This window comes from Gadus morhua, chromosome 20 (assembly GCF_902167405.1).
Source record: "Gadus morhua chromosome 20, gadMor3.0, whole genome shotgun sequence".
In the NCBI taxonomy this organism is placed as follows: Eukaryota; Metazoa; Chordata; class Actinopteri; order Gadiformes; family Gadidae; genus Gadus; species Gadus morhua.
In genome coordinates this window covers 18,984,601-19,009,966 of record NC_044067.1, presented here as the reverse complement: position 1 = coordinate 19,009,966, position 25,366 = coordinate 18,984,601, and the positions used below count along the sequence as shown (strand labels likewise).

Genomic DNA, 25,366 nt, shown 5'->3' with positions numbered 1-25,366 from the left:
CAGGCCATCTCAAAAGAAAACCCTGCGCTGGCACCCGCAAAAATCAGGGACACATGCTTGAGGTATTGTTGTAGTCACCGCCTTATTTTCAGAGCACCTACACCAATGTATGCAAGAAATGTCTTTCCAATCGCTCTAGAAGTCTTTGGGATAGCACAGTAGGAGCTCGACCCCACAATCCCCATCTCTGGAGGCAGATTCTTATCCATTAAGCAAGTGGGTTCAAACAATTACTTAATTTGTGGAAATTCGTTGCCTTGAAATGAATTGAACCTACAATCATTATCTTTAGAATATGACCACTTTATTGATAATACTTATTTATTATCTTTATGGTGATGCATCATTTTATGTGATCAGCGCAAGGTATGTATGATCTCATTCAGTATCTTCATTATAGATTTTTGATATGATACAATCCATATACTTGAAAGGATATTTAAGACAGTTAAATTACTCAGGATAGAGAAGAAACGACCCAGGTGGGACTTGAACCCACAATCCCCAGCTTCGGAGGCTGATGCCTTATCCATTAGGCCACTGGGACTCACATCTCTAAAATGACTTGCTTTATTTTTCTTGGCCGTTCTTTTCTCCTCCGCTCCTTCCCTGGCTCTGGTTTTCATCCTCCTTCTCTCCTCTATTTTCATAGTTATTTCACCTGCTATCAATATTGTTATACTTCTCCCATCTCTCTATCTTTACTTTCTTAAACTTTAACTTCCTCTCCCCCACCTTTCCCCACATCGTTTCTCTCTCTCTCTCTCTCTCTCTCTCTCTCTCTCTCTCTCTCTCTCTCTCTCTCTCTCTCTCTCTCTCTCTCTCCCCCTCTCTCTCTCCCTCTCTCTCTCGCGCTGGAGGCCCTGGATTCGGGAGACAAAAGATGTGACGCAGCACAACTGAGCATCTCAGTGAGCCCGGCCGTGTGTGTAATGCCCTGACTTTATGGTAGAGAAGGGAACACAGAGCTTCCACGCTCCATTGACGAGTGCCAAGTTCATGCCCTGGTCAACCCCAAACCCCAATTTCAAGTCTGTCTGTTCGTCCGTCAACACACATCAACGCTACACCCCCGTCCCATCTGTTTCCGAGTTATCCATCGAGGTTAGTCATCCTTAAGCAGGAAGCGTACCCCCTACCTGCTCCTTAATGACGTGTTCCTATGCGATAACTAAATCAAACAGGTGTTTTGGAGTGCTGCCGGAGCTGTTGGGTTTCAGTGTGTCGTCGTCCAATCCAGAGGACCATCTATCTATCCGTGGGCCGCACGGCGTGTCCACTTCCGATTCATCATCCATCCGTCTGACCCGCTGTGCTGTGACATGTGCACTAGAGCTGATTCATGGCCATGCCCGGGAAGACGTGCACTCACCACATCACCCGGTGTCAAGGCAACAGGCTCATCTGGATTATAATTGATATTCATGGTAAATGTATTTTTAGATTTCTAGCCACACGTAAAGGTGAGGGAGATTGTGCACCAGTGTGTGTGTGTGTGTGTGTGTGTGTGTGTGTGTGTGTGTGTGTGTGTGTGTGTGTGTGTGTGTATGTGTGTGTGTGCGTGTGTGCGTGTGTGCGTGTGTGTGTGTGTGTGTGTGTGTGAGTGAGTGTGTTTTTGTTGGATTTGGTGTCAGATAAGATGAGTTTGCATAGAGAAATAAATTAAAATAGGATTTTCGATTTCAGGTTTGTGTTAAAGGTTGAAGCACTGATAACGCATTGGCTTAATCTGTGGCCTCGCTTTAACACTTTAATTCAATAAGTCAAATGTCTTCATCTAAAATTCATCCAATGAATGGTCATAAAAAATAATTATGCACAGTTGGGCTTGACTGGGAGAGTTATCATCAGTCTACACCAGCATAAAAAACACAACAAACAGTAAGCATCTGGAACATCGTTGGGAGGAGTACACCTCAACAGCCGGCCTCGTCTCCAGTGTATTAATGATAATGATGGTGTTAATAATGAAAGTGAATTAAAGGGGCCCTGAGGCTGGGTTAAATGTGATTTTCTGTAATGAATCCATAGCGTCTAGGTCTTTATTCCGCTTAATGAAAAGGGAGATATAGCGTGCGCACTGCATAGGCACAGAATAGATAGATAGATCATTGAACTCCATTTTGGAAGGTCTTAATGAGCTGTCAGCAGGACTGTTCTGGGAACTCGGGAACAAGATTGAACTTTTGCCTGGATCTGGGTGCGTTTAGCGGTAGGGTCGGGGGGCTAAAGAGAGTCACAGAGGTGGTAAGGAAGACAAGAGGCCATTTTGAAGAATGATATTCTGAAGGTGAAGGTTATAAAAACATCTAAATAGGCAATGATTAGAAAGGATTGGGGATTTAAAAAGCATAGCAAGGTTGGATTTGTTTACCTGAACTTGTGGTGAAATTATTTCAATTAATTTGTTGAGATACACGACTAATGGACAATTAATCTTAGTGGTGCACTGGTGTAGTTTAAGCTTTGAACTAAAACATGATTATAATTTTGGCATGATTTACTCTGCAACCAAGCAAATGCATTAATACGTCTATGATCTATACATACACACGTACAAATAAATCAAATAACAGTTTGTACTTCAGGTCTCCTGAATTAGAAATAAACCATTAAATAAAACGGTAAATCCCCATTGTGAAAACATGTAGCACAGCACAGCGTTTTATTGATAAGCCATTGGAACCCAGTGTATATCCGAAGTGGTTTTGGAACAAGAGTATCCTAAACTGAATCGGGGGCATCATCCCAGCGGTCGGTGGAGCCTGCACTGATCAAATACCAGGTGAGCTGGGTCTGGGTGTTGCTCAGATTGACCTTAAGCCATCTCTGTTAACCACAGTCTACTTTGGGGGTTGGGAGCTGTGTAAAATGAGGAGTCACCTTAGCCAAGGGCAACATAGGGCTACATACATCATTCATGTTACGTAATTCATCCTCGTCATAGGCCTAATTAAACCATGTACTCTCTTTCTCTTTGGTCAGAGGCAAAAAGGTTGAGGGCTTGACCCTATCCACTCGTCCTAGAGATAACGATGCAGGATCTCAGGAACGCGGAGAACCAAAACATTACGTAGCCCCGCGCTTATCTTACCAACCCTTCCTCTGTCCTCCAGCTTCATACCAATGGTTCTGCAAACACCCCCCTCCATCCCACTCTCTGTCCCTTTTGAAAGGTCTTCCTTTTTAGTCTCATCAATATGGATTCTGTGACGAAGGGGAATCTTCTCTTAAATCTATGAAGATTGCAGTGGCCTTTATGTGAACAGGTTCATTACGCTGGGGAATGATAAAAGCCTCAGTAAGTAGGGAATGATAAAAGCCTTGAATCGTAATTATGAAAAATAGGCAGAGGAAGAGGCTTCCACGATTGTCACAGTATTTCTTATAATAACCAACTGAGCAGCAGAACAATCAAAACCCGAGATGTGATAGGGGAAAAGTGCCTTTCTGGTTCATGCGATTTATATGTAGATTTCAAATATCTCAACATGAACGGACAGGGTTGGTAGTGGAAGGTCAGGAGCCTGTGGGCAAAACGTGTCATCAATAGGCCACCAAACCAAAGTCATCATCCTTTCCTTTTCACACAAGCCAATGCCAAACATCCCCAAAGCAAACACAGAATGGATGTTTGCATTTGGAGACACGTTTCATTGTTTGAGTTTTTTCAGCTACATCAAGAAATCGCTCATGCAGTGGAATATAGAAAATCGTTTTTGGCCACACTACATTTACGAATTGACTTACTTTGCAGACACTTTTATCCAAAGCAACACACGCTTGTGTGTGTGTGTGTGTGTGTGTGTGTGTGTGTGTGTGTGTGTGTGTGTGCGTGTGTGTGAATTCAGATTCAAAGCAGAAGCAGTTAGGTGTAGGCACACTGGTAGGCTGTGCACATGGGGGGGTATCAAACCCAGAACCCTTTGGCTGTGTGTGGAGTGGACACCCTTGCCAGGACAACACTATCTTTCACCAACACCATTACTATTCCAAAAGTCCCCAGATCGCATCTCTCGACTTGCTTAAACCACTCACAAAGGGCCAGGCGTCCCTGTGTTTACCCTAATCTCTGATCAAACAACACACAATTAGCCCGCTTGAAGGTGCATATAACGTGCTTTGGTGTGGCCTCAAGAGATCAATCTAGTCTGGACTTGTAAATTGTCATTGTCATTTCCGGCACTACGGAAAGAATGTGCCTGTTATTGTGAGCATTTTGGATTATCCGCCTCGAAATCTCCACTTAAAAATCATCCCTCTGTGGGTGCCAGTGAATAAATGAGGTTGTTTGTTACATTCAGCGCTGACTGTCACGCTCCCCGCACGCTCCCCACACGCCAGAGGAGATACCTGCTCTATCATCACCACACTTAGACCTCATTACACCCTCACATATTCACACTTCACGTATCCTACATTAAAATCGACTCTAATGTGAACTCCTAAACCTGTCGATGAACTCCTCAACTCTATTTGGAAATGAAGACGCGCAGGTAATTTGGGAGCATAGCAGCGCTACCTAGCTTATTAATAGCTAACTGTATCTAATAGGTAGATGGGAGGGGGGGGGAAGTTAAGTGTTTAATTAAGCATGTGATGACTTATTATTTATTCAATCATGAGATGAGATTGCAAATGTAGGAAGCTAATAAGTAGTCAATCATGTGTCTAAATTAATGAATGAGAAGAGAGCTGCGTTCAAAATATGTGCTCTAAAAGTGGCAGCAGCACTCTTTTTCCTTCATTCTTCAACACTTTTCGTTAGCCATTAAGAGAAAACTCGGGTTGAGGCACAACTTCTTGTGCCATTAATAACTATAACTGGAGAGTTACTATGTGGTAAACTCTCCACAATCTGAGTTACTCACAATGCAATATTTATAATAACAATGAACAATCGAGGAATAGATTCAGACCTGGGTCTGATTATTTACAATTTTACCCAATTATAAGTTCCAGTACGATGGCAACATTGGCTCATAAGTTCCCTAGGCCTACTCTCATTTAAAAACAACGTGTGAGCGAAACGTGCTTTGAGCTTCAGAGGGCAGCTGTAGAACAATACCCCCCTGAGAGACGGCAGAGCGGCCATAGAGAGCTTTGAAGTTAAAAGTTTGGCATTAATGAACGGAGCAGGTGAGATGTGGAGCCGGCCGCAAGTTCCGGTAGTCAGAGCAGAGGCCAAAGGTTTGGGTGTCATTAGTCAGAACAGCAGCCAGTGATACTAAGCAAGCCAATATAAGAAATAGAACATAATGGATGTGTTATTGTCCGCCTGGGGGGAAATACGTCCTCTGCTTTCAACCCATCCCAGCAGTGGGCCGCCACGGTTTAGCGCCCTGGGGAGCAACTCCAGGTATGGTGCGGGTGCCCTGGTCAAGGGCACAGTGGTTGACCTAACATGTGTGTGTTGTGGTGCGGGGAGAAGCTGAGTAGAACATAGAGACTCCAAACAGAAAAGGTCCCACATGGGTTTGAATCCCTGACCTTGTATCCTACACAACCGTGGCCTTTTTGAAACAACTGCTGTTCAACAAGGACACATCTATACACACCAACGATGGTGGGTGTGTGTACAGCAGAACATAAAGAGTACATGTATATGCATATGTCCATACCCTTAAATATGTAACTATCTTAACCTGCATATATATATAGGATATAGAAATCCTGTACATCAAGGAAAGTCAAACTGAGTCTCAGTGATCCCGATACAAGAAGGAAGATTAGAAAGTTCACTTTCCTTCACCCCCCGTTTCCCGAAATAAACTTGACCTTCTCCGAATGACAAACACATTGTATTGTTGGCCTGTTTACTGAGCAAGTGTGATTGTGGTTTTTAACACCAAGCTTACACTGCCAGAGCATCCGACAACTTCCCCTAAAATATCTTGAAAACGATATTATTCATCTGTAAAAATCAAAAAGTATTCCAAAAACACCTACAATAAACTACCGCATTGTATGGATTTGTTAAACACAAACACATTGCTAAGGATCTTGTAGTTATACAGCTGACATAACACGTATGAAATCATCCAAGACTTGTTGCCAATGATCAAATTTCACAGGCCATAAAAATAACGTACAACATTCTAACCAGACCATGTGTTTCACATCTATACAGCATATATATATATATATATATATATATATATATATATATATATATATATATATATACAGTATGGTTCATTTAAAATCAAACCAAAGTTTTGATGATGCATACATTTAAGTATTTCTCAGCAAAGTTGCCAAGAGTTAATCACTGAAAAACATATCAGATGACTCAGGGAAAGCAAAGCACCAAGTCCAAGTCGAGCTGTCACTTCTTATTCCCCAGCGTGATCACCCTGCCAGTGGTACTCGATCCGATGATGAGTAATACCAGGAGCTGCCCGCCGTACCGGATACTGCCCACATTAAAGGCCCTGTGCGTCTAGAATTCGTCATGCTTTGATGTGAAAGCGTGGAAAGGTGGTTCTCTGCATCCCCTCTTGGGTCCCGAAGGTAGATCAATCGTTTACTCTTGCTAATTGAAACTTCCCTGTCATTAGTCTTTGGAACAATTAGACAAGCCTAATTTGTTTTTTTTAAATGATAACCTACACACACACACACACGTGCGCGCGCGCACACACACACACACACACACACACACACACACACACACACACACACACACACACACACACACACACACACACACACACACACACACACGCACTAATAGTTATAAACATGGATTACACCACAAATGTTAAGGTTATTCATTCAATTACTTTTTTTACTTTACTATCAATAGTTGTTGAAGTTGAAGTAGCACATTAGATGGTCCTTCATATTAATATCTATCAAGTATTCCTGAATAAAAGTCCTGTGAGAGTGTGATATCTGACTCATTCTTTTGAAATCACGATTTCAAAACTACACTTGACCAAGATGGGCCATCAGAAATCCATTGCCAAACCAAAAAACAACACTTTTATCAACATTTGGCTTATTGAATGGTATCGTCCTGATACGAGAAGATGAGGATTTTAATGTCCGTGGCAGCCCTGATGGTTGATGTGGAAGAGTGTGGACCTTATCCCTTACCTCTGTGTCTGTACAGTCAGTTTTTATACAATTCACTTTGTTTTCGTAGTCAGATTCATTGATGGAGGCCTGGCTAGACAGATTTCAATCGAGCGTGCCATGGAAACTCCAACACCGTCCTGATCAGAGCCCTGATCAGCAAAAATATATATATTTTTACAAATATTTATTATATTTATGAACGTTTATTCCTACTCAAATTTTTGTACAGACAAATTAAGTCATTCAACAATACATCACATATGCATTTTCTTTATGTTTTTAATGGTTGTCACAGAGACGTTCAAGGTGAACCAAACCCCCCTGACCCCGGCAATACGATGTCCTGTGTTTTGTTATTTTGCGGAGGGGCTGGCGGATCCAGACACATTTTGACAAAGACTGGCCTGTAAAAAAATATAAGTTAAATGGGAACTGTGGTATTTCAGCATAAAAAGCACTATGACATTTACATCTCTGAACTGATTTCAGACATACTTTTTTATGTCAGGGTTCATGAATTATGTGGAGTAAGAACTATAAAAATAATAATAATTTATTTAAAATATATGAAATTAGATTTTATATGAATGTTATGCACACCACTTATTGACATCAGTTGAGAAATGTTAACATAATTGTACTTTTATCCTGTTTATAAAAACTGTTTATACTGGGGTTCCCCCTTTTATTTATATTAGTTTACAGGCTAGTCTCTCAAATATGGTGACGACGTTGAGGTATCACAGCAACGGATGGCAGTAGTCAATGTGCCGTCTATGTACACATCTCTATGGCAGGATCCTCTGTAAACTCCTCTTCCATTCAGTTTCAATAAGTCGACCGGTGTGTTGCATCAACATCAATAAGCAGAGAGACAATAAGAGGTAGCATGTGTTTAACCTATATAGAGAGTCATCTATGTAAATCAATGTACACTGGATGTTGGGGTTTAGTTGACCTTTAAGTGGTTTCCGTTGAGGAGTCAGAAAATAGGAAATCCACACAGAAAAACATAAGTATTTTATTTCTCTCACAAGGTTGAGACCAATCAAAGTACACAATCATAATTGGAGCAACCACAACACGTCTTTTTCTGAAAACTCCTTTCTAAAAATGTCTTTCCTCCTTCAGACAAAGGGTCCGATGTTTGTTACCTGTCACTTGTGCGGGCGGAATATATTGTTTGCTTCTCTGAACAGCATACCATGGTGCTCCTGAAAACACTGTGTGGCGCTCTGCATGACATCCCTCTCTATATAAAGGTTAAATGAAATAAGTAATTAAAATCAGTCTTTTCCTTTGAGTACCACTCCTTGGGGCTTGCAGATACCAACTCAATATCAAATATATATATATAGATATATATAGATATAGATAACATTAAATCCATTAAATGAAAGGCAGCCCTCAGGGTAGACCTACAAGGTAACCAGCAATTACTACTTAGTTCAGGTATACAGCCTGTGTTGATGCACAGACAGGGAAAGAGGGCTCATGATCAGCACTCAATAACTCATTTCATTGTCCAGGGACTCATGGGCCATGCGAGTGTCTTCTATCCTCCCTGAGCTCCCAGACGGTGGGAATGCAGAACAAACTGTGCTTCTATCTGGAACAGGTCTGAGGTAGTGTGTGGCTGGTCACTGTGACAGATATATAAGACTACTTTATGTCTGCACTCTCTCTTCTTGGGTTCCCCCGAGGGGCGTACATCCATCGTTTATTTAATGATAGTTACTTTTAGAAGTTGATTAATTCATAATTTTTTTATAGTGTGTTAATAACTTTGTTCACAATGATTCGCATGACCAAAGAGACAAATCAATTCACAGAAATTGCGTACTGTTGGCTGCACGGCATTGGATCTCAGATTATGGGTGCACAATGTAATCATTCATATTCTCATTTTGTATTTTCTTGCTGATTCGTACTCAATGAAGATACGTGATTTAATTTGTTATCAGTCTGGGTTAGAAGGGAAGTGTAGGGGTCACAGGAGGTGAAGGAGGAGAAAGGCACGTTAACAGTTTTATTTATTTGTACATTTTGGAAAATATGGGGATGTAAATGGTAGACACATACGAGATTCAAACGTATCCCAACTTAATAGCAGAACGGCCAGTGTTCAGTGTTGGCTTTATTAGCAGGTGGCTAACTTAGTACCCAGGCTACTCGATTATAATAAGCAATAGTGAGAGATAATTGTGTTCACAAACAGCTGAAAAACACAATAGGGAAAGGTAAGGTAACATGAATGCGCTTTCTTTTGTCTGTTGACCAGAATTTGAGGAACCCCAGCCCCTGCTCTCCTGGGGGGTAAAAGCGCTATATGTCAATTCAATATAGTAACATTAATTAATGAGGATTGAGAAGGAATCCTCCCATCATTATTTTAAAGGACCTTAAAGGACTGCAAACTTACTGAACCAAACTCTAAAGCCAAAGGGTATTATTTATCAACAAGCCATCAACAAAGCCAGAGACTGGGTGAATAATATAGGTGTAATAAGCGTCAGTGGTGCCATTCTGTTTGCATGTTCACACATCTCCTTGGCAGAATGTTTGTCCCTCTCGTTCTCTCTCTCTCTCTCTCTCTCTCTCTCTCTCTCTCTCTCTCTCTCTCTCTCTCTCTCTCTCTCTCTCTCTCTCTCTGTCATGGAGTCATCACTTTTGTCCTCTCCTCACGGTTTTGCGATATGAGTCACGCCGATCATCATCATCGCCCTGTGGGATTTTTTCTTGCCCACCCATGGGAGTCTTCTGCCAGATAGCAGGTTATGTTTGTACTTTGCTTTGATAATGTTAAAATTTTGATCCAGCGTTATCAAGCCACAGTAGGGACTGAAATATTCCTCTGTATGCTGTGATTGGAGTTAAAATCAGAGGCAGCACTGAAATGGGCCGGTAACCTCGGGAGTCCGTAGCCGATGGTTTAGCCGATAGCCGATTCAGCGATAGAACTGATTTATGAAATGAATGCCCACACACAAACACAATCGCTAGAAAATGCCTCCGCAAATCTATGTTATGCAGTGAAAAAGGCATCACAGTCTCATTTCTATGTCCAAAAAGGGATGATTATAGTTCATCAACACACCAGTCCCCTTCTTCAAAAACATACTAATCGTCAAATGAAACAGACGTCAGGCATATGGTAATATGTGAGGGGTAATGTATAGAACGCCGGTCATTATCGGGAAAATAAGCCCCGACAGTGCGAAGAGGACACCGACGCGCAGCGGACTACTGGCAGAGTGATACCAAAGACGTCATTAGAGGCAAAAAATCCTTTGTTTCCCTTGACAGCGGTCAATTATACTTAGCAACGGTGAATTATCAAATACAATTCACTGCCGGAAGTTGTGAAGGGCCCATGCAAGTGACCGGAGCGTTCCACGGCATTGAGAAGACCCGTGTCATAATCATATTTAATCGTGGCCATCCTGCTAAGACACATTTTCAGGTCGCAACCCACAGTTTGGAAAACAACTGTACTAGAGTTATTTCTCGGCTTTTAAAGTACGGCTGGGTACTTTGAAACGCAGTCCGCTGGAGGCACGAGGGACAGGCCCGACAGGACGGGACAAACCCCGGGCGCTCCCAGCTGGGCAGATGTTTCCCTGCTTCCTGCAGATGATTGTGAGCGCTGCTACGCTGGGGCTGAGGGGAATACACTGCCGGCTCATTTTAGCTCAACCCCCCCGGCGTCATTACAAGCCCACAACATTAGGCTTCTCCCAGAACATCATTTATCTCAAAAAGCCACCATCCCTCCCCCACCCCCATTCACTCACGCCAGCCCAATTCCTGCAGCCCCATTCCTGCCGTTCATTCTTCTTTATTTGTCCCAGATGTTCAGTCAAACACGTCTTTGTGTGTGAACACACACACAAAAAATGAACTTCTGGTACACACAAACACACTTTGTAATAATATTTACTACACGGGTGCTCACCTGAATGAAGGTGTGGGTGTGTACGTCTGGGTGCGTGCGTGTTTTTGAGTGCGTTTGGCCGTGCGTGTACACACGCAGGCTCCTTTTGTGCCAGCTCTTTTTCACGGCTTTGTCCCATGACCTACGGGGCTTGTATGTCTTTAAAAATAATACTTACATAATCACAACAGCGACCATGATATGGATGAGTGCATATTCAAAAGGAAAGGGCCCTTCTTTGTTAAGGTAGGGTCACATCAGATCACATCCTAAAATCGGTTCAGACGTTGTTATGACATCTACGCTCTTTCCACTTGCGCATTCAGCCGTACGCTCCGAGGACATCCATGTCCTCCAGGGAATAGGGTGGGGGGGGGGCATCATCCTATTAACGCTGGCCCCTGTGCTATCTAGGGACAACTGGCCCCCAGGGGGGCACAGTCTCTCTATTTATTGTTCAGAGCCACCAATTGCAACTCTGAACCTATTACCCCTTAACCTTCCTCAGCGCTGCATTGTTCCCAAACGTGGTTCAGCACCAGCAGCCAGGCGTCTGCGGGCTAGCCTGATTAGCCTCGTAGTGATGGCGGGGGCCAAGTGGCATCACTTGGAAGCCACTGTGATTCCACCACAGGAGACGGCAGGTACAGCTGTTGGAGGGGCCACCTTGAAGCACGATTCAATGGCTTGTTTGATTGTGATAAGGGAGGTTGAGCTAAAGCATCTTTCACCGTGTGTGTTTTTATGCGTGTGTGTATACGTGTGTGTGTGTGTGTGTGTGTGTGTGTGTGTGTGTGTGTGTGTGTGTGTGTGTGTGTGTGTGTGTGTGTGTGTGTGTGTGTGTGTGTGTGTAAGTGGAAAACAGAATGTTTTAGATCCTATTACAGAACATTTGCATATCAAAGCCATGCACGCTTTGATATCATTATGGCGTTTGAAGTGGGCAAGCGTGGCGGGATTATTTGATAAGCAAATGGTGGGGACTTTGAATCTGATGTCAGGTATTCTGGATATTTCCTTGGTCTTAAACGCTGGTCGGGAGGAAGATTTGCATGACAATAAGCAAAAGCCTCAAACAGACTAATTTACATTCCAGCAGCAGAAGCCAAATTTAGCGGGTTATCAAACAGGCAGCATCTCTTTAAACTCTCTAAGATATTTGCAGCGTTCGATGGAGGAGCAGGCGGTTGAAAGATGTGAATCCATTGCGTTGTATATATCTAACAACTCCTTTAGGGATCAAATGTTGTTCCGTAAAGCGTTGCAATTGGTTTGTGGACGTAATGGCATGCGTCTTAAATATAACCTTGGATTCAAGGTTTACTCGGGTACTGGTCAACCTCTGTGCTCTTCTAGTTAGCCTGTGGTTGGCAGAGTGTGGTGGCTGTTTGGCAGAGCGGGGTTGCCTCAGAAAGCCAAAAGTGTGACAGATTTGTTTTAATTTCCTTGACTTTGCAAGCTTTTCCCTTTTTTATTTTTTTGAAGTTTTCTGACATTTAAACTTTGAATGAACACGCTGAAGGCTGAATTTTTGGGAGCAGCAAAGCCGAAGTACAGCGCCTATCTTCCTGACTCTGCATTTTATCGGAAAAATATATTCACTTCCAGGCTCCTTCAATGCTGTAGCTGATCTCCTGAGCGCCCATGTTTAGTAGCAAAACAGGCCTATATTTATGTGTTTATGTAACTACAAATATCTTGAAAAGAATGAATCACCTTCTTCCTTCCTTTTATACAGTAGCATCTTTAAATTTTGCCATCATACTTTTGTCAAACATATTCATTACTTACTTATACGTCATGTTTATATTTGCCATACAAGAGCATTCAAATATCAGTATTTTTTATCCCATTCCACAATTCAAAAATCTTTTTTAAGAAATCGAGTCACACAATTGTTTACATTTTTGCATCCAAATGAAGTCCTCCAGTACTGTACATCCTTCAGACATGCGTGTGTTGCTGACTTCTACCCACTAGAGTAACGTCCCGTTCCCTTGGGGGAGACCTTGTTGTGTGTCGGAAAGCAATAGAAAGCACTCATAATAAACGGCCCTGGAATGGCCCGGTGGAGATTGATTGCGGATATATGTGCCTCACAGTCAAAGTGTTCGTATTTTGCTAGTACCTGCAGGGCCGGCCATGGTAATTATCAATCATGTACCTCTGTCTCACCAAACGCTTTATTTAGGAGCCTCAAGACCGAGTTGAATCATGATCTTGGCTGCAAAATTTGGCAAGGACACCTTTGGGCTTACGGCCAACAAAGATAAGAAAGTGTATAATTGGAGTAGTTAAGGTTGGGTGTAAAAAGGTGAGTGGGATTTCATTTGAAATGTTGCTTAACGCCTAGTAAAATGGGCTGTAGATATGCTGATGTGTTCCTGACAGCTTCTTGTTACTTTGCCATGTGAATTTAAATCAATTCAGAAAGCAAAGCAGAAAAATGCATCTCCCTAGAGCAGAAATACAAAGGGCTTGGAAAAGCCAATTAATCTTAAATGTGTTCTGAGAGGAGCTTTTGTTAGTTTTGATTTTTTTTTTTATTAATCACGACACAATATTATTACATCCTTCATTTGCACATGCGAAGCGTCTGCATGCAGGTAGAGTAAATGTGCCAGTGGCACAGGGAAACGCGTTCACATGGAGTGCCCTGGGTAGTTTGTATTTCCCAGAACCATACGAGAGACAAAAGCCCTGTCAATTAAATGTTATTGTTAAAATTAGCTTTCGTGAGAAACTATGCTCACAGCTATTTACGTTAGCATCGAGTTTTCATTAAATCGGGCTGGTTGTGGAAATAAACCGAAAGCCTCAGGGAAAGTGTGGTTTTAGTTACAGCATAATGGCGGTAGGTTTTACAGTTGTCATTTATAATTTGCATTAATATCATCAATCCCATGGGAATACATTAACTTCACTGAAAATATGGTATGATTTTCAGATCAAGCCTTTAAAGAGAAACACTTTAAAAGGCTTTGAACATTTAACACAATTCAACATCAATTATATGAAAGGTATTGAAACGATTTTAATCAAGAAACATATTTCTATAAACCTCATAACGGGATAAATCTGTTAAGTTAATCAGTGTGGGAAATATTTGGAAAAAGAAACATGTTGATGAATCCTAGAAGCTTTCACAAGGACTTTAAAACAACATCAAGGGTATGCCTGAATATATATATATATATATATATATATATATATATATATATATATATATATATATATATATATAATTTATATAATTGTCGCTAATAGTTTTACACTCTACTTGCTGTGACCCTAACCCCTGAATAAAGAGCAGGGCTGAGGACGAAGGGAGCGGATGTGAAATTATAGAATGGGCGTTTCTGTAAATAAACCTTGGGGCCTTTATTTTCCTACGGCTCCTCTGAGTAATTTAAGCCAGACAGAAATCCATAAAAGCGACAGTTGAGGAGCTGATGAAAAGTAATGTCTCCACCTGTATTACTGAAGCCCGTCGAGAAACACCAGGACCTCGCCATCTGTCTCACAGATTCTTTAAAAACACACAACTCCTGATAGAGAGAGGAGGTAGGAGAGACAGAGAGAGCGGTGGAGTTGATAGTGTTATCAAATTCAAGGATACATAACAGAATCAATAGCACAATATTATTACAGTGATTATAATATCTGAAACCCCAAACCACGGCTAGGATTTAGCATTCAAATAGAATAGCGCAGTCATTGCTGTTGCTCTCAAGCTCTATCGATTGGCTTGGAGACGTCGCACACACACACATACACTCTCACACACACACACTCACACACACACACACCAGCAAACACACACACAAACACACACACACACACACACACACACACACACACACACACACACACACACACACACACACACACACACATACACACACACACACACACACACACATACATATGCACACATTCACAAAACGGATGACCACACAAATACATTTTTATCCAACATGATTGATTTATAGGTGCTGCATATTCAATTTGAGTTTAAATTGTTGGACATGCCATTGCAATCAGTCGTGTCACCATAGAGAGGGGACGTTATTTTGGGATGTTTAGTATGCAAAAAAAAGTAATGCTCCCCCCATTTCTCATTAATTTTGGATTAAATAGTGATTTTTCCATGGTGCCTGTCGGAAGTTTAACTATCTGTACGGTCTGGGCGGTACAGGTCACAAACTAAGAATCTGGCTATGGCTATTTTCCAAATTCCAGACTTTTGAGGGTGATTAGCCGTAACAAGCCATTTCGAAAATCTGCCTCTTCTAACATCACAAGTGGGCGTGTCCACCTAGATGTATGACGGATAGATGAGCAAAGTTTGCTACAGTCCACTGGGTAGGCTGGTAGTCTGATCTACCCAGCACAGATCAAGGTGACCACCCCACTTGTGATGTCAGAAAAGGCAGCTTTTCCAAACGGCTTGGAACGGCTGATAACACTCACACCTGGTGGTATAATATGTCACCTTTAAGTATGTTATTATTAAGTTGTGTTAATTTTTCCTTAAACAAAAGGTTACTGCATCTCAGAAAAAGATGCACCATTCATATACAACTTGTGTGAACTTGACTCTATGACAAATACATACTCACTTGTATCCACAGTGACTTACAGGCATTGAATGTTGGAAACAATTTTACGAGCAGGGTTTAATGAGCAGGGTGTGTCCATGTAGGAGTATGTAGTACACCTAGATTCGTGCCATTCTGATATATGGCTTACCACCCTGCGGGGCCACTTGACAAGTCTGAAAATTAAGTTGTTTTTACTTAACTACCCTTTCTTCTGTCTCTCCTCCTCCAGCTCAGTTGTTCCTCTCTCTCTTGCTCTTTCACTATCTCACTCACTAATCGCTCCTATTCTCTTCTGTATTTTGCTCTTTCACTCTCTCGCTCGCATTTGCTATCTCACTTTCTCTTATCTTCCTCACTTTCTCCCCTTATCCTCTTTCACTGTCTCTCTCTCTGTCTCTGAATCTCTCTAAGTATCAAGATATATAGTATAGGCCATATATACAGTCAACATATCTTCTTATAATCGTGTGTGTCTGTGTGTCTGTGTGGGTACATGCTTTAAGTACATGTTTCCCATGGCTTAGGAGGCAGGGAAGCTCAGGATCTCAGTGAGTCAGTTAGCAGGAATGTCAGCGATTGGGTGATTGCGGAACCAGGGCCTGGATGATTGGTTCACGGCGGTCATGTGAGGGTCAGAACAGAACATGTGGGGTGAGGCTCCTTAGTCACGCACGACGGATGGAGTCTGCAGCTGCGGGACAGGAGGTCATCCAGATGTTGACTCCAAGCTGTTGTCACTGAGGGGAAAGGTAGATTATAAGGTGTTTGATAAGAGGTCGATAGAGATGGTGAAACTGACGTTATATATTTAATATCATATACATATATAAACATACGTACATATATATATATATATATATATATATATATATATATATATAACGATATATTACAATATTGTTCGCCTTGATTACCCTTTTTTTTTTTACAGCAGATTTGATAAATGGACAGATACAGTGTAATATAGAACATAGAAGTGGAGAGAGAGAGAATGAGAGAGAGTGCGAGAGAGAGAGAGAGATCGAGAGAGAGAGCGAGAGAAAGAGAGCGAAAGAAAGAGAGCGAGAGCGAGAGCGAGAGAGAGAGAGAGAGTCTATTTACACAAAATACCTTTTTTCACCAGATAACCTTGTCTCTGTTAGGACCAATGGGGGATGAGGACAACATCATATTCCATGCTGTGCCAGTTATGAAGGTTTCTCAATATCTGTTAATACGTTTTGTTTGTCAATTCAACTCCCACTCTCCAAAACAGGTCCTTCCCTCTAACACTATTTTGTGGTTATCAATTGAAAAGATGGAGTGAGCAATGCGCATGAAATTCACCATGGCAAATAAGAAATTGATTCGATGTTTTTGTGTGCTTATAAATAGAACGTACCAAATGAAAACTCATGAAAACGATGCCTTCTGCTATCACCGGGCAAAACGGTCCTTTAAAAATACCTCTGGTGTAACACGAAGCTGGCTTCTGAAGTTATGCGTAATTAGAAAAATAAATGAAACAGGGCTATTTTCTATCTCCCTTTGTTTTCCAAAAACCTCCTTGATTTTCCAAGATGTTCTCTTCTTTCATTCCTCAGGTTTATCTAATTCGAACGAGGATCAACTTTTCAATCAATCTTTCAACAACTTCTCTGATCCCAAAAGTGTAAAGTAGGATTTACATGGTGGTTTAAAAGCATTAAGATGCAGAAACAAGGCATGAGAGTCTGATGGCTGTGTCCCCTGATGTCAAAGGAAAGCACAAAATATTGCTTCTTCGTGTTTTTTGTTCTTATCAAGGTGTGTGTGTGTGTGTGTGTGTGTGTGTGTGTGTGTGTGTGTGTGTGTGTGTGTGTGTGTGTGTGTGTGTGTGTGTGTGTGTGTGTGCATGTATGTGTGTGTGTGTGTGTGTGTGTGGGGGGGGGGGGGGGGGTCAGTTAATTTCAGCAGGGGGCCGGGCCTAGAGGGCTGCTTCTTTCTTTTTTCACGATCCAGATTGTTATTTTTTGCCTCTCAGGTGCTGAGTAGGGGGGAATGTGGAATAGAGGGTTGCAAAAAACCAACAACACTATGTAAGCTCGCTGAACACCCCCTAAATCCCATCCCTCCACATCTTCCCCACGTAGCTTCTCAAGGCTGTAGCGCTGGTGTTTCGCCTGTCATGCTTCTCTGCTTGCCGAGTGTAAGTCTTTATCTGTTGGGTATTTTACAGTCAAAATGCACTCACACGACTGTCAATACCACAGCTGGCATGCCTCTTTTACCACCAGACAGGTGAAATTGTTTTGCTTAGTCCTGGATCCATTTGGCTTTTCAATGCAGCGGGCATGAATAATAAAGCATTGCAAAATGTAATCCATGGCTATTTGTAGGAGGTAGATAAAATCAATCATGCCCAAGTAAGGCAGATGAAGTCAGCTTATGCGGTTCTGATTTACAAGGGATTTAACGATAAAGATTGAAAAATACACAAGGCACATAGGCCATCATGAATACAAATCAATCGTAATCATCAAAAAATAAATGAATCAATCACACAATATAAACGAAATTGATCAGTCTAAAGACATCAACCTGGACGTCTCTTCCGGTCCAGGGGTCCGGGGCACAGAAGGGGGCCCTGTTCGCCGCTTCTCTTGGCCCTCGTGTTATCTCCATGATCCATGAGCAGAGCCCGGTGCGACCCCAAAGGCTGAATCCCCCCCTCCCCCAACACGACGCAACGCGGCGGTGGAGCTCTGAGATAACTCCCATCGATCAACTAACCATGGTGATCGCCACCGTTCTCCTGACGTCCGCAGGTTCATCCCCCCATCCCCCCTCCCCCCTCCCCCTTCCCCCTGGCATCCCCCATCATCCCCGCAGGATCGGCCCGGGAGTGGCCCCGGTTCCCTGACCTTCGCAATCTGTCTGTGAAGCTGAACAACCCCATCCATCCGTCCGTCCGTCCCCACCACACACTTTTTTCTTACTTTCTAGCAAACTTCTGTTAAGACACACTTCATTATTATTATTTATCAATCATTATTCCTGTTGTTTCCTCCACTTTCTCTTTTACCAGACAGAAAGATTGATAGAGAGACATACAGACAGACAGAGAGAGAGTCATACAGAGAGAGAGAGAGAGTCATACAGACAGAATGAAAGAGAGAGAGAGAGAGAGAGAAAGAGAGAGAGAGAGAGAGAGAGAGAGAGAGAGAGAGAGAGAGAGAGAGACAGAGACAGAGAGAGAGAGAGAGAGAGAGAGAGAGAGAGAGAGAGAGAGAGAGAGAGAGAGACAGAGAGAGAGAGAGAGAGAGAGAGAGAGAGAGAGAGAGAGAGAGAGAGAGAAAGGGAGAGAGAGACACCCTGCTCTTACCAAGAGATAATTGCAAATTGAGGCGGTTGGGTAAACAGCCCCGCTAGGTGAGACGATGATAGTTCTGTTAGATGAAATAAAGCCGGCATCAGTGACAGCCAGTTGGAGGTGCGCTGTCTCTACTTCAATAAAGAGCCAGCCAGCCAAGAGCATGATGTGCAGGCCACGGGAGCGGAGGAGCTGTGCCTGCTCATTTCTCAATCTTTCTATTATTATTATTGTTCTTGAAGTCACCCTTGTGGTTATCACTATGGAAGCCTCCAAAGGTCCACTAAAGGCACATTTCTCAAATCGTTTAACGTCTTCTAAATAATGTTTCTTCTTGGTTTTAGTCTAGGCTGGGAATAGTGGCACGGAGAGAGGGATAGCAGCTGAAATTATGTGCAGGGGAAAACTGCAATATATTTATCCATCTGTTTTAGCAAAGGTCTGTTCTCACTCTTGAGAGAGAATTATCAATGAAATTCCTGAAAAAACTTCCATAACTAATTGTGCAATGCCATTGTACATTAAAAAGGAAAGAAAAACAAAAAGAAAGTAATACATATGTTGAAACACCAGGTGACTAAAAGTTAATTAATGCAGCGAGTCTCATCAAGAAAACAATAGAAACCAATGTGAGGAGAATAAACTGAAAAAGCGTTCTAACAAAACACATTATGTGAAGTCTGTCCACATATCGCAGTGCAAGAATAAAAAATGATGAAAATGCCCTGCAAATCACATTTATTTTTGGATAGCTGTAACAAAATGTCCTTGCGCATCGATGGGAACATCAAATAGATAGACAGTGAGACAGACACACACATTTGATGGATTAGTCTCCATTTATTTGTAGTTTTTCGCAGATAAAACCTGAACTTTGAACTTCCAAGTAGCATGCAAGCATGTCTACTTTGGATAGAAAAAGGGGCACCCAAATAAAAAGGTCTCATGCGTGCAGTTACCTTTAGAAAGTTATTTAGAGGGTACATGCATCATCTGCTCCGACGGTGCCCAGGGCAGGAACTGAAACCAGGTCTTCAGGTCTCCACGGCAACGGCGCAATGATTCCAACAGTGCATAAAATGTACCTTGTATATTCCGCCATGGTTCTAAAGGATCGTTGGATGAATGAATGAATAATCGTTATTGTTGCGTGAGGTTTAAATGACTTAACTTTACTGAAATGTCAGAGCAATTTAATGAATAACAGCCATCTAATAAACCAATCTTAACCAGATAGTGGCATTGTCTTTCCCCACTCTTTTATATCACAGTGTGCATCAGTGACAGTGAAATTACATACATATTAGCAGGCAATATAAGACATGCTCCTATTCATTAGCCACATATCGCATATCATTCTACATGTAAAGCCTCCAAAGGTAGGGGCAGTTTTACAAATAAGCTGTGTGTCCATGTGATTTGTTTTGCTCGATTGGTTTGTGTCAACACAAGACTTCTCTCTCCCCGGACCACATTGGAAACATATACTGTTGAATAATAACTTATCAAGAGAAGTACCACAGTGAGAAATGTACCACGTTTAACTAGATGCCTCGCAGCCTCTGACACTTAACACAGTGATCAAAATTGAGTGTCTATGGTATAATCGCACCGATCCACCCAAATCCAAAATCTCTGACACGTACAAAGAGCGGCGTCAGTGTGCACGGCGGGGGCCCAGCGATGATTCCTGGGCGCTATTACCTCACAGCCTGTCACTCAGAGCCACGTCAAGACTGAGTCTGGAACATTCCGCTGTTGTGGGCCCACTCCTTTCAACTGTCGGCAGCTTTTGCTGCACCAGGAAGATCCATGTTTTTTTCCCGATGTCCTGATGTCTTGTTCTGTTCCGCCTCGCAGCATGTGGGGTGAAGGAGTAGCCTACGTTTCAGCAGTGCGTGACGTTCTTCTTCTTGTAGCGGAAAGCACAATGTTCTCCCGATAAATGTACACATTAACACACCCAGCACTAGGCTCAATGACTATAGGATTTATACAGCAAATCTTTGTCTGTTTTTTATAGGTTATAGTTATAAAGTCAACTTCCCCCAATTGCAAAAGTGTTGCAGTGATAAATTTAAAGAGACAAATACGGCAAACAGCGCCAAAATGTATGATGCAGTTACCCCGTACCACTGTGCCAAATGAATTCACACTCTGCCACTGACATATTTTTTATAAGTCAAAGATTTATAACAAAACAGAACGTGTCTGTCCAGAGTTATGAAGGGCTTTGGCTCCTCTTCAAACGATACCACCATATCTGGGTTTAAAGGAGGCTGAAACCAGGAGATATATTCAAGGGAAAAAGTTAGGCAAGCACTACATCACTGTTAGGCATTTAGTTATTAATTAAAGGAGTAGGTTGGTAAATAAAAATCCTCTGCACTTACTTACCTATTTAACTACTTACTTACTTACGACTTACTAAGCAATGCAGAGATCAACAAATTCAACCCAATTCCTACAAGATTTTGCCATGGCCGACAATCCTTCAGGGCCGCATGCGTTTATGAACGCTCAAAAGGTCGTATCACGTGCAGTGTTACACAGTCAACAACGTTCTCATTTGACATGTTGCACATGTTGACCAAATGTAGAGTCTGAACTCTGCCTTTTAGACATACTGTTTGACTTAGCGGACACACAAATGGTGGGCTTCTCTCTGCCAAAGTAGAAAGTGTTGCATTTCAGTAGGCATACTGTTTGTGTATTCAACCCATTTGTGAGGCACTGTTGGAAACCCGAGTCCTCCGCGCCAAGGTCTCTCAAATCAACCATCATTCATGTTTGTCTCTCAATATCATGCTGCCAACTAATACATTGCTTTAGGTTGTTCCTTGGAAATTACATTTTCCTGAAACCTTTTGATTTAGCACAAAAGAGTTCAAGGTTTTTAGACACCGGTGAATCTCTTCTTCTCAAGGGGTCCGGTGCTTCGCATGGTTTGGCTCTGTCAGTCGTGTGGCCACATGAGATGGAGTTACAGCCTCCAGGCTGAACTCCACCGAATTAATGCAAGCCCCAATCCACCTGCCTCCTCCTAAACGGACCGGTGCAGTTCGACTTAGCCCACAGCCGGGATACCATACCTTGTCAGCAGTTACCCACAAAGGGGGACATTGCTGCCTGCCAAAAAAAGCAGTCCATTCAGTACAATTCCCCCCATTGTTTGTCTTTTTAACCATTTCACCTCTAAATACTTCTCAATCAACTTGAATGACAGAGAAGCGATTAAAACGCCTCAAACCAAAACCACAATGCTTGACACATACAGTCGGGGTTAGATAACAGACTAAAGAGAAACAAAGATTGGAAGATGAGTTGTACAAAGAGCTGCTGTCATTTTGTGGGTTTTCCAGATATGGGAATTTTCTTTTTAACTGCGGAGCTGCTGGTGAAAGGATATGAGAGGGAGATGTATTGGCCGCTACAGGGCAGAGGACTGGGCTGCTTTTAGAAAGAGAGCAGAGAGAGCTGTCAGGCCAGCGAATGGAGGCCTGATTACTACAATATAGCCACAGCTGAGTCTCTGCAGGATGAGGGTTCGTGCTCGGCCCCCTCTCAGACAGGCAGACAACAAAAGATGGTAGAAGTTACACAGGGTACACACATTCCTACATATGGAGCTACACACACACAAACACACACACACACACACACACACACACACACACACACACACACACACACACACACACACACACACACACACACACACACACACACACACACACACAAACAGTACTTACATTGATTCACAAACTCACACACCAACCCTGTCTCAACAAAATTACGTTCCCAGAGAACTATTCGGCATTCTCAATTACGTTTGTCTGAAAAACATATTTTGTCCGTGATACTGTACGTTTTATTGAACATATCGCAAATACGATTTTTTTCTCATCCTATTTTTTGCCATTTATTTACCGCTAGGATTATGTTTTGTAGAAACGTATCCCAGATACGTTAAATGTCAACATATCACACATTATTGTCATTAAGGCATATTCCCCTTTCGGTGAACGTTTCATTTAACGTATTTCGTCCCTGATTACGTCTTATTGCACATATTGCAAATAGTTTCGTTCTCAACATATTTTTTTAGGCTCCCTCTTGGATAGTTTACATTTCATTGAAACGTATCCTCAATAGCCTACGTTAAACATCGATAACACATTATTTTCATTAAGGTTTAACCTATAGGCCTACCTCTCGGGGTAGCCTACGTTTGATTGTAATGTTAATAGTCCTACGTTATATCAGCATGTCACAAGAGGCAACCCAGTCGCCAAAAGCATACGTCGACAGTGTACGTTTTCGTGAACACTGGATTACGTCGCATTTCAACGTAAAATAGCGTGTTATACCTACAGTATCCGCGAGTAGCGCTGTGGAGGCGCCTGAAGAAAGCACAACCAAGAAGGTTATAAAATACATGAATTCCTGGTTGTATACAATACATCAATTATAATTATTTGGAAACTTCCCATCGCTGGCAGTACGGCGAAGGTGACGGTAATGCAGGGTTGCAAGCTTTACGGGTTGTTTTAAAAACGAGTAGCGGGTGTAAACCTCAAAGACGTGGGTCACAGTTTTCTTGGGTACTTTCAAAACCCACCGCAGAAACAGTTGGGGTGTAATATGTATTGTGTAATCTTTATGAAAACTCAGGCAGAACTATTAAACACCAGAGGATGGGCGGGGTTGGGCAGTGGACACACACACACACACACGCACGCACACGCACACACACAATGCATTTCGCTGCTACAAAAACAAAAAATAAAAAATAAAAAGTTCCCTCAAATGTTATTTCTTTCAAAACATGGGCCAAAATGGAACATCTTTTGATTTGGGCTGCTTCTAGGACATTTTGGGTGGATTTTGAACGGTATGTGGGCAGGATGTTTTTTGCAGGACCTGGCAACCCTGCGCTGTTGCCCGAGGTGCTGAAATGCTCCGGAACAGATCTGGATCCATGGCCAAAAAGACTTGTATGCCCCCCCCCCCCCTTTCAATAAATACTATGGCAGAATAAAGAATAAATTCATGCATTATCATCTAACTTGAACATGAGTTTTTACAGTATAGAGTGGTCAAGGGATGATGTTGGCCAACCCGGAAGTGAGCGTCGCCCTGGTTCCCTTGACTGCAAGCCAATGGGTTTTTCCATTGGATTTTGGATTATTGCAGAAAATTTTGCAAGTTTTAACCACCTCCTCAAAACCTCAAAATAAATAAAGAAATAAAAATAATGGCGCTCCAAATAACGAAATGCATTCTTAATGTGAGTGTTTCTCGGATTTTTCCATGCTACACAGAACGAAATGTAAACCCATGCAAATAAAGGCTCCATGGTCATAATAATTTAAATATAATTAAATTAAAGCGTGTAATGAGGAAATGAGACGATCTAGTTGTGGGCCAGCAGAGGCAGAATTTTAACCGAATTCGGCCCATAACCTTATTTTTTACATTGTTTTTACATTATGAATAGTTTAATATTTTCTGGTATACCCGAACCACACTTTCAAATTAGTGGAAGAGGATTTTCAACAATTAGGTACAGATCTTGTTATAACGATAATTGAATAAAAGCTACATGGTCTAAATATTAGAGGCTAACTAAATAATTGTATATTGATGTAGATAATATGTATATATAAATATTAAATTAATTAAATATTAAACCAATGCATTTCAACCGGGAGATTTGTTTCGACTTCAGAAGGGGCGGCGGGCTGCGCAGTGCACGATCTAGCATCATCTTATTATAACGATAATTGAATAAAAGCTAGGCCTACATGTCTTCTAATATTTAATTATTTCAATATTAAACCAATGCATTTCAATCAGGAGATTTTTTTCGACTTCAGAAGGGCTGGGCAGGGCACGCTCTCGCCCCCCATATCGTTCTATTTCCCAAAATTAAAACTTGTAATGAATACGTTTCTTTTGTATTCAACGTGACTCCTTTCATTTTTTTTCTCACTGTCTGGTGGCTAGGCCTAGGCTAGACACATTTAACGAGGCAGGGTTATTTGAAATAAGTCATTCAGTTATCATGTGTGAGAGGTCATTCCTCCTCCTGAGTGTGTAGGGTGTGTATTCTATTATTTTCAATGGGGCTGCGTCCACGTCACTTGACTGGCTCTAAAAACCAGGCGGCAACGAACCTGCCGTCAATTGTGTTGTTTTTGTCATAAACTAGGGTCCGCTGGTTAAAAAATAGACAGATATTCCAAGGTTCCCTTAAAAGGCACCTTGGATGTTTTTATTTTCTGCAGTTTAGACTTCTTCTATCACCTATTTTTGAAAGCAAAACACCAAGCTCATTGATTTAACGAGGCAGGGTTATTTGAAACACTTAATTAAATATGCGTGAGAGGTCATTCCTCCTCCTGAGTTTGC

General features: G+C 42.0%; 1 protein-coding gene and 1 non-coding gene across 2 annotated transcripts in view; one reads left to right on the top strand and one right to left on the bottom strand.

Annotated features, from left to right (window-relative positions):
* Nucleotides 1–474: 474 nt before the first annotated feature.
* On the bottom strand, nt 475–547 carry trnar-ccg (transfer RNA arginine (anticodon CCG)). The gene has a single exon. It is a non-coding gene; the product is annotated as a tRNA-Arg (tRNA).
* An 11,053-nt stretch (nt 548–11,600) lies between these two features.
* The window catches only part of tmeff2a (transmembrane protein with EGF-like and two follistatin-like domains 2a), a 58,112-nt gene continuing 44,346 nt past the window's right edge, over nt 11,601–25,366 (top strand). The window contains exons 1-4 of the mRNA XM_030344100.1: nt 11,601–11,661; nt 17,733–17,788; nt 18,203–18,283; nt 18,408–18,544. Coding sequence (XP_030199960.1) covers nt 11,601–11,661; nt 17,733–17,788; nt 18,203–18,283; nt 18,408–18,544 — 335 coding nt within the window. The remainder of the gene's footprint in view (nt 11,662–17,732; nt 17,789–18,202; nt 18,284–18,407; nt 18,545–25,366) is intronic.